Genomic DNA, 10,116 nt, shown 5'->3' with positions numbered 1-10,116 from the left:
TACCGAACTCTATCTATTAACATTTGACGGGAACTGTGAAAAAAAGAAAATTAAATATTTATCGAACTCTATCTGTTAAGATTTGACGGAAACTATGAAAAAAAGTAACTAGCGAAAGTTCACATTTGAAGTACAATTTTTATAGTTTCTACTATTTTTTATTTATATCTAAAGTTTGGTGTAACTTTTGAGGTGTAATTTCAGCTATGTTTTTTTTTTTTCGTATACAGTGCAAATTTTGTGTTGCATATTTTAAAATTTGATGATACTTTCTTGATATTTATCACTGACTTTTTTCTCTACTGTTCCCATAATTAAAGAACCAAAACTGTTCGGTGCAAAGGGACCGACCCTCAAACATAAGGGACCATTTTTCTAATATACTCGAAAATCAAACATAACGTACACCGAAAATCTCTTTTCTATTTGAGCTAATTTCCCGCCCCTCTATCACTCAAATAGTACTACACATATCAGTATACCCCAGTTGATCATCACCGCTACGGTTTTCAATTTTTCAAAAATCGAAGAAAATGAAACGAATTCGCAAGCAAAAGAAACCTGAAATTCCAAAGGTACAAGTCACTATTATTACAATGTATCACATCATAAATCGATTTGTACGTGTTTTTCTAGCTTATTACTATGTAAAATTCGGCTTTTTTTTTTTGGGAAAATTACGCTCTACGTCTACTGGGAGAAAATATTTACGCCACGTAGCTCATATTTTGATTTTGTTATCTGGTTTAAATAAACGCCTTTCATACAAGGTTGATACATTATGCATAATGCTTTGCCCCCATTCCCAGGTATAATGCTGTATAATATTGTACATTGGGCTGTATATTTCTGAAAATTTGCTTCTTTTTTTTTTTTTTTGCAGCTGATGTTAGAGGAAATTGTTGGTTTCACAACTGCGAATGCGAATGGATTGGCTTCTGGAGTTTTGAATTCGAAATGTGTGTATATTGCGGGATGTGTTGCGGTGGTTTATGACGTGGATTCCTCCACGCAGTCGCATTTGGTGGTTTCCAATCGGTTGCCTAAGCCGTTGAGCTGTATCGCGGTTTCGCGTGACGGACGTTTTATTGCTGCTGGAGAGGTATAGCATTTGCTCTCAACTTAAAAGGATTTCTCTATTTGTGCTTTTGTATGTGTAAGAGAATTTTATTTATTTATAATGTCATGAATCTCCGAATGCTCTCTACAATTACCACAATTTGAAAGTAGCTAGTAGTTTATTTATAGTAATATGGAACCTACTTTAACTTACAACAGGAAAACCTATTCCTATATAAATTTGACTGTAAATCCTACCAAGAAATGAATTATCGCTGCTGGTGAGGTACAACATCTGCTCTCAACCTTGAGGATTTCTCTATTAGTGCTTTGTATGAAACAAAATATTTGAGGATTTCTGTTGAAAATTGCTTTCAGTTACTGCAGTAAAGTTGTTTTAGCATAATAAGTTGTTTAGGTTTAGGATGAATCTACTTTTTTGAATTTTTAAATTTCTATTGGATAGATTAGTTTGTTGAGATATTTTAGCTATTCTGAATTTTTATTATGCAGATTTTTTTCCAAGTTGGCTACATAAAGCCTGCAAATGCTTAATATATTATTGAGAGACATTTTAATTTCAACCTTTTTGCTGCACCATCTTTTAAAATGAAAAACCAACAATTTCTCTATTTGTGCTTGTACTACATTTTGTAGTATGACGATTAGAATGACAGAGTGATCTAGACGGGAAAATAGGAGCCTTAAGTAAGCAAATAAGTTCAACATTCGCGTCACTATTTAGAGTTAAGGTCTAAATGTTGAGCTATGGTTATCAGAAATGTAGGTGGAGGCATAGTTCTTTGGTCTACTTGGCATTAGAGGAACTAGTTCAGTTGAATAAACGAGAAAGTGTTTGTTTTCAAATTTTGTGATATTGCCATCAGTCATTTTATGTAGCTTTAAACATGAAAATTTTGGAGAAAGTTATCAATCTGTTCTTTTGTACTATATTTTGTAGTCTGAAGATTAGAATGAGGTAGCTGATCAAGAGAAGTATTCTGTACTAGTCATGGAAAAGTCAACGCATAGTCCTTTAACAGACTTCCCAATGCTGAGCCAGTGTTATAGGGTCCAATATGGCGAATATACTCATAGGCTTGCTTTCTAGAGCCTGGACTACTGTAGCATAGGATTAACTTCATGGCAATTGGCACCAAGACTGATGGGGATGACGTGTAGAAGGTTTAATGTGGCTCCATCTCCTTGTTATATAGTTCAAATTCATGTCAATTGAGGCTTAGAAGGCCCTTTTCCTGGTATCATAAGGATGCCATATCATGGGCTTATTCTTTTTTTTTTTTTTTTTTTTCCTTGAAACTGTTTTGGCATGCAACTCGAGGACTTCCTGGGTCACCCATCCTAGTACTACTCTGTCATTGAGCCAATAAGGTGTTGTTCTGCTTCTCGAAGAGTCAAAGTAAGACTGTGATACAAATCAAGGGCTTATTCTGGCTCTTCAAGAAGCAGAACAACACCTTATTGGCTTAATGCCAGATTATGGTGTGCTCCAGTGCTATCTTGGTCTAGTATCCTTAGATTTGTACCCACTAATACAACGGTTTTTTAAATTGGCACCAGCAATTCACCTTGTAGTTCTCAATTGAGGATATAGCCTGGTCCCTCGGCTGTTTCTTGAGGATGTTGCCCCAGCTTAGGTGGTCATAGGCTCATAGCAAAGTGTTCATCCATTAATGCACTACTATCATCAAATAGGAATCATTATAAAGAGGTGAAAGGGTTGGACAGGTTATATTAACCTTTATACCTCTTTCTCTAGATTGTCTTTTCAGCTTCAACAATGTGTCTCTTCTGCTTCTGTGGCTTGTTTAAGCTGCATCATGGATAAAATTTGCTGTCTTGCTCAAACTTATAAACAATATGCTCATATAACTGACTTTCATTTTAGTAGCAGTAAAAGCTACATGTATGTCAGTATATGTATTATGACAGTAAAGATACATGCACACACACATATAAAGAGTGTTCTGTTCAACTGGTTTGACTAGTTTTTTTTCTTTTACTTTTTTTAAAGTCAGTTTTTGCACTTACTAATGGGTCAATGCTTCAGTCAGGACCTCATCCTGCAGTAGTGATATGGGATGCAGCAAGTTTGGCTCTGAAATACGAATTGAAGGCTCATCAACACGGCGTAGCATGCATTGCCTTATCACCTGATGGTTTGTTGTAATTAGTCGTTGCTCTTTGTCTAAGCAACTAGTTTTCTTTAAGATACATGAAATGGGACATAAGCCTCGGTGTCTTATTCTTCTTTCCTGATTTCTCGATTACATTACTACCTGCAGGCAAACACCTTGCTTCTGTTGGATATCCTCATGATGGATATGTTTGCCTCTGGGATTTTCAAAGTCAGACTTTAATTACAAAATGCAAGGGGTTCTCACCAAGTTCTGCAGTTGCATCTGTTAGCTTCTCATCAGATGGAAGATTCTTTATCACCGCAGGAAAGAAGCACCTGAAGTTCTGGAAATTGGGATTATCTACCAGATCTCGCATGATAGCTAGAACAGCATCAGGAGCAACTGGAAAGCAAGTTAATCTTGGTCATTATAAAGGATGCTCGTTCATAGCTGTTGCATCTCCCATGTGGACTGAGAGTAGTCTCCAAGATCACATTCAAGCTGTTGAAGCTTCACATGTTTATGCGCTGACAGAAGCAGGTTACAAGTTTAACATACATCTGTTATCTTTATGTTGTTGCATGTTCCTGAGCTCCTTAATTTCCTCTTTTGCTAATAGGGGTTTTGTGCCTTCTAAACTCGAAGATGACTATTGCAAATTCTGTTGAATTACAGGTGAATGTTGTTGTTTCTTGCTCATTTGTACTCAATTACACTGAAGAGAGCTTCGAAAAGAAATTCTGTACTTCCTGAAATTTTCTGATATTAAGTGCTATAAACCGGTATGTACTACCTTTTCAAATATAAGAAGGCCACCTAGTCTTATCATTTTTGTACTTGGACGTCAGGTTGAGAAAGGCTTTGGACTATCTGTATCCAGAAAGTTGGTTGCTTGTGCATGCAATAATGGACAAGTTAAACTTTTTTCTCCAAACTCTCTTTCATATGCTGGAAGCTTATACTATCCTGAAACCAGATGCAGTAAAGAAAGTGTTACAGACTGCCATATAGTGAATGGAAAAAATGGAGATGAGCAGTTGCAGAGTCTACCTAATGCAATTGCTTGTCAATTTTCAACATTGCAAAAACTTGGTAAGTAACTAGTTATTTTCGGTAGAAAGAATTTATTCCTGAATTAACCGACTTTGATGGTAAATTCTCCTTTACAGTTGTGATCTATGATGATCGCAGCCTTTTCATATGGGATGTTCAGGATGTTGACAAGGTGATTTTCTGAAACTCTTAGTTCTTTCCAAACTTTGACTTGTTTATTTCCTTTAGTTTGACATAAGCCATTGGGCTTGAAATCAACTTTGTGACCATGTGGAATATGTAAGACTGATAATCATGAAGCCCCGTGATATAATTTCCAGGCTAGCAGGTGCTTTGTACTAGTTTCACATAGTTCTTGCATATGGGACATCAAGAATTTCTCATGCGAAAACATGCATGACCCCTCCAAAGCATGTGTTGCTAAAGGCTGTTCTGGTGGAGTTTCTTTTGCAACATGCTCAGCTGATGGCAGCATCAGGTTGTGGAATTTTGAATTACAATCTAGCTCATTCGACAGTAGTGGCTTACCTCTTCCAACAGAAGAAAACTCTATGAGTACCCTTTCATCAGGCTCTACACATTTAGGTGTGCCATCTTTCCTCAAGATACCAAAAGTTGCTCTTTTTATACTTGATATTAGCTAAAGTTTGCCTCAAATATCTTTATCATAATATGCTTCAAGCGGTTAATATTCTGTGTTTATATAAACAGAGAGGACTGGTGTTTTTGAACGTGATTCTCTGGTATCAGGCTTTGCCTCTACAGGTTATCGTTCAATGGCAGTCAGTTCAGATGGACAGTATCTGGGAGCTGGTGATTTCTTGGGAAACCTTCATATATTCAACCTACACACTGCTAATTATATGTGCATCCAGGTAATCCTGTATAGCTTTAGGCTGCAGTTAACTGAAGTGGTTTGCTTCTTCTACTGAGCTGACCGGTGAAGCTCTTTTTTTCGAAATCGTTTCTTGTTTATAAATTTTTTGTAAGTGTATACTCCATGGCCATGTAAACCAAACTACACCTGGTATCCTTACACTTGTAGCCTGTAGGGTGCACATGACGGCGAAATTCTATCACTGAGTTTTAGTTTGCAAAGCATTGACGCACCTGCTGATAAGTTTCCACACAGTCAATATTTTCTTGCCTCCGGGGGAAAGGATGGCATGATTCATCTCTATGATGTTCAAAGGTGTGACTTGATCTTTTGAGTTTGTTCACTAAGTTAAATAGTCATTTATAACTAACTTGTCTAACTCCCATTTCAGGAACTTTGACCTCATCGGAAGTTTTCGTGATCATTCTGCTCCTGTGACCTGCGTGAAATGCGCTTGCAGTGGCACTAAGATTCTCAGTTGCAACGCAGATAGGTCAGTGTTATCAAAGGCGCGCTTTAAGCGCGCTTAAGCCCTGAAGCGAGGCTCAAAACATGTTGAGCGCTTCGCCTCGCTTTATGTGCGCTTCAGTGTCGTCATCTAGGCTCTAAGACATACTTTTCCTTGCCAATAAGCCTCTCTTGAGGAGGTGACACTAGATGATTGATATTTCACTTTATCGTAATATTTTTACATTTTCTTTGTCCATATATTTGTTATTCATGCTTATTATTATTAATCTTGGACTAAACATATATATATATATATATATATATTTGTATTTTTGCACCATTGCGCTTTTTTTCATTAAAGCCCACGCTTTATTTGCGCTTCGCGCTTAAAGCCCCAGCTGACCGTAGAGCTTTTTTGCGCTTTTCGCTTTTGATAACACTGAGATAGGTTAGACTTTGAAGGCAACTAGTAAATTTTGATGAAATGGATATTTTTGAAGTATAAGCATCTTGACACACACTCTTTTCCTCTATATCATTAAGCATCTTAACATTTAACATGATTTTGTAACTTGTGCTTGAGGAATGATTTAGTTTTAGTACATTGCACGATTTCACTTGTGAGGACCAAAATCATTTTATGCAGCTGCTTCAACATGATATCTCATGTCCCTTTACTCTTGTATTTGTCCTGACAGGTCTCTGGTTTTCTGTGATGTTTCTATGATCGAATCAGCGTACAAGATATCGTGCTATCATCGAGTCTTACCGGGAGTTGTATATGACATGGCAGTCGATGCTTCCACCGAGTTTGCTGTCACTGTAGGACAGGTAAATTGTGGATTGCAGTGTTTGCTTCCTTTACTCTTTCCGAAAGAATAAATTCAGATAGAAAATGATTCAAGAAGGCTGTTGTTTCTTCTTCTAACTATAACATGTCAGAACATTTAACAACTCGGCCGAAGTCAAGTTGTAGACTTAAGTGTTTTCTTGTCTTAGGATAAGAAGATTAACACATTCAGCATTCCTTCTGGGAAGTTAATCAGGTCATTCAAGCATATTGGAGGGGATCCCATCAAGGTACGTAAAAACTGACAAACCCTTTGAATAAGTATCATCTAGTTGATCTTATGTTAGACCCACATCACTTTTTACAGGTATCTGTGGACCCCAGCTCTAGTTATCTGGTTTGCTCCGACTCTTTTAAGATTCTCTGCTTATATGACATTATGGCTGGGGATATGGTCGCACAAGCAGTCGGGCATGGTGATGTTATAACCGGTGTTATCTTTTTACCTGACTGCAAGCATCTTGTTTCTGTGAGTACATCCTCTGGACATTTTCCTGATCTAATGTTCGACTTATCTGAACTATGATCTTTCCAATTAGTAGTTTCATAGTTGGTTCTCACAAGGCAACCAGTATACTGAGAAGCTAGTTATAATGACCGCCAACTTGGATAAAACTTAGATGTCTATCACCTCGTCCTTCCTAATTTCTGCTGCTAAGGTGAAGTCATATTAAAAAGGTTCTTCAAATTGTAATGACTCCTCTATTTCCAAGGTAGCTTTTGCTTCATGGTTGATTTCTCTAGGGCGACTCTGATGTAGATTGGGATGGCGAAGCAAGTAAAGGATTTAGAATAGACCGAAACTTAATGTACAAACTAGAACGAGTAAATGAAGTCTTCTCTCCATCTGTCCCTTAAGTCCTCCATGCTCATGATGGTAATGCTAGGGGCGCCATCACCGAAGGGGTAGTGCAATAAATTTGTATTCATGTTATTTCGAATTAATAAACCACGCTAGAGCCGCTGCACACCCTCCTCCCCCCTTCCCCGATTTTTCCCAATCATAACATAGATATCTGATGAATCCAGGTAAGCAGTGATGGTTGTATCTTTGTTTGGAAAGTCCCTGGTTCTTTTTCGTCAAGGATGCTGTGGAAAATTAAGGAAAATGCTTGTCCGCTATCCCCAGCAAAATTTGCTCCTCCAGCAACTTCAGGTCAACTCAAACTTCATGAGGTTAATTGCCATCAACCTGAAGGCATATCTATGACCCCAAACCGCTTACAAGTAAATCAGAGATTACTCTGTCGAGAAGGGAGTTCACCAGCGACAGCATTTAAATTCAGTATTTCAAGACTCCCAAAATGGGCACAAGCCAAAGTTACTAAGATGACTGACCCTATTTCCTTATCCTCAAAGGTATGTCAAGATATAGTACTAAAACTGCTGATTGCTTGTTATTATAACTCTTTCTAGTGTACATACTTTATGCGAATTGCGATCATGTTCTTTTCCATACATTTATTTTCTGTTACGTCAATAAAAGGATAACTTGTGTTTCACATAGAACATTTGTCTCATTCTAACAATTCCTGAGAAATTCTTTCTTATTCTCCCTGTATTCTTCATTGTGCCAACAAATGTTATTCTTTCCTCCGATTATGATGTACATAATAGAAATTGTGCGTCGTCCAAAGCTAACTGAGGAAACATGTAGGGGCCAACAGTCAAAAGATCCTTGTCCAGTTCGCTGAGGCAATACTACGTGCAATTGCCTTGCTTTCACTGAAATGTTTTCTGTACCTTTGCAGACTGAAAAAACTGGATCAGCCGATACACAGCGACCAACCTGTGAAACTGTCCTTGTGTATGAAGAGGCACTACATAATTTGGATGTTGCAGCTGAGAGAGCATTGCAGTTGTTTTCTAGATTAGCAAATCAGCATGGGAGAATAGAGAGTTCAAGGGAGCATGAAAATCAGTTATTGGCCAAGGCAGCAGAAATGCTTGTGCCAATAGCAAACAAAATCCATGCTACTGCCAAAATGGCACAATCTGCCAACACTGGTTCCAATGGGAATGCCAAAATGGATATTTCATATTTCAACCATTGAAATTTGATATTATTAGATAAAAACTGATCCACATTAACTAGTCAAGCTTAAGGGTTGCCACCTCTTGTTATCTCAGGTATATGACTTGATCCTTCCGTATGCCTAACTCTCAAACTAGTTACTCCCTCTATCCTAGTTTATCTAACACTCTTTCTTTTCTAATCTGTTCCTAAGAGAATGTCATTCTTATTTTTAGAAACAATGCAACTTTAAACTTCCCATTTTGTAACCAGAAAAATGTTATGGCATGTTAACACCACAAATTTCCAAAGTCTCTTTCTTTTGTAATCTCCGTTTCCAGTCAAATAGGTTCAATAAATTTGCATTTAACTAATTCTTCTCTCTCTAAACTTGTAAATGTACTTTATTTTGAATAAATGCTTGGTGCTAGCATTACTTCTGAAATATCCTACTTGGTATAGAGCTGGATCCTGAAAGCCCTTGAATTAGCATGTAGCACAATACTTATTTTCTTAGCTATGTAAAAAACAAATGTTATTAGTAGATTGTATAGAAGGTTTTTATTGAGCCTACTTACACTACCATTTCTTATATAGTGCTTTTCCTGTGTAACTTTTTTTTCTTCAAAATGTCAGCACTTTTGGAAGCTTTACTGGTTTTCATGCTACAGGATCTATATAGAATACCTTGCTTTCACATCTGGAGGACACAAGCCCCTTTCTAAGTGGCATTGCTCCTAATGGCTTGTTGCCACTTTGACAAGGACGCATGTAACACAGGACAATCTTCAAAGAGGTGGATTTACTTTGTGCAACAGATACCATTTATGTGGAAATGTCAGCCACCTCTTTATATATAGCAATGTGCCTGCTCAACTTTGGGAAATATTCTTGAACATTGCTGATTTGAAGTGGGTAATGCCAAAGACTACAACCCGATTACTTCACTGCTGGAACAAAAAGAAAGAAGGCACACGGGTGGAACAAACCTGTATTTGGTGGACAATATGGAAGGAGCGGAACCTCAAAAGTTTTGAAGACAAAGCAAACTTCTACTCAACAGATCAAATCTAATTGTACATTCAACTTTTCTTTTCGATGTAAAGAGGAACTATTTAATGAAGCATAATCAATACTTAACCTTTTAGAATTCCAACATGATTAGAAAGGTTTTCTTTTACTTTTTGTGCTCATGTATACATAAAAGTGGCAAAATTAACCCAAACCCATCCATCTGACCCGCCGAAACCTATCCTATATTTGAAGGGTTGGGCATGGAATAAAATTCTGATGGGTTGATTTGTGGCACAACCCATTTTAACCCATGAAATGAAGTAGCCCTATTTCAACTCATGAATGTGTGCATACCTAACCTATCAAAAAGTATTCTCCACTTTGATGCATTTCCAATTTCGTTCTTCATATAATGTTTATCGATTGATTTTAGTTTGTCTTGTCCAATTAGTCCATTTTGATTTCTGAGCATTTGTTTTCTTGGAGTTCTGCTTATTAATTTATGTTTTATGTTATGTCTTTCAATTTGGTTCTTGATTGTATTATGTTTATCTCATTTAATGCTTTAAATTTATGGGTTTTATTTGTTTTTAAAAGCTGAGTGCATAAATGTTTCACCAACTACAATTGGCTTATGACGTCCTACAGTATTTGCATG

The 10,116-nt window shown here is 37.1% G+C and overlaps 1 protein-coding gene across 7 annotated transcripts; it reads left to right on the top strand.

Annotated features, from left to right (window-relative positions):
* The first annotated feature begins 368 nt into the window (after positions 1-368).
* Positions 369-9,602, top strand: LOC132057014 (uncharacterized). Of its 7 annotated transcripts, none has more exons than XR_009415055.1 (17): positions 380-575; positions 884-1,102; positions 3,131-3,239; positions 3,366-3,740; positions 3,820-3,875; positions 4,049-4,292; positions 4,370-4,425; positions 4,574-4,838; positions 4,965-5,128; positions 5,306-5,445; positions 5,522-5,623; positions 6,279-6,411; positions 6,580-6,660; positions 6,738-6,899; positions 7,460-7,789; positions 8,182-8,560; positions 9,116-9,602. XR_009415055.1 is itself a non-coding variant. In XM_059449446.1 (16 exons), the coding sequence occupies exons 1-16, from the start codon at positions 534-536 to the stop codon at positions 8,482-8,484; spliced, it is 2,781 nt and encodes a 926-aa protein (XP_059305429.1). In that variant the 5' UTR covers positions 379-533; the 3' UTR covers positions 8,485-8,818. The 7 variants fall into 7 exon arrangements, 1 of the variants encoding a protein (XP_059305429.1); XR_009415054.1 differs by having other exon boundaries at positions 9,081-9,602; XR_009415059.1 differs by lacking the exon at positions 380-575 and adding an exon at positions 2,021-2,244 and having other exon boundaries at positions 974-1,102; positions 3,135-3,246; positions 9,081-9,602.
* Positions 9,603-10,116: the final 514 nt, after the last annotated feature.

The sequence above is a fragment of the Lycium ferocissimum genome, chromosome 5 (genome assembly GCF_029784015.1).
Source record: "Lycium ferocissimum isolate CSIRO_LF1 chromosome 5, AGI_CSIRO_Lferr_CH_V1, whole genome shotgun sequence".
Classification (NCBI taxonomy): Eukaryota; Viridiplantae; Streptophyta; class Magnoliopsida; order Solanales; family Solanaceae; genus Lycium; species Lycium ferocissimum.
The sequence above is the reverse complement of the archived record's forward strand: the minus strand, read 5'-3'. Positions and strand labels throughout refer to the sequence as shown.

Bases quoted from the DNA above. Each gene is read 5' to 3' on its own strand.
- LOC132057014 (XM_059449446.1), top strand. From the start codon at position 534: ATGAAACGAATTCGCAAGCAAAAGAAACCTGAAATTCCAAAG. The intron at 576-883 runs GTACAAGTCACT...TTTTTTTTGCAG, and splicing joins AGAAACCTGAAATTCCAAAG to CTGATGTTAGAGGAAATTGT. The intron at 4,426-4,573 runs GTGATTTTCTGA...TATAATTTCCAG, and splicing joins ATGTTCAGGATGTTGACAAG to GCTAGCAGGTGCTTTGTACT.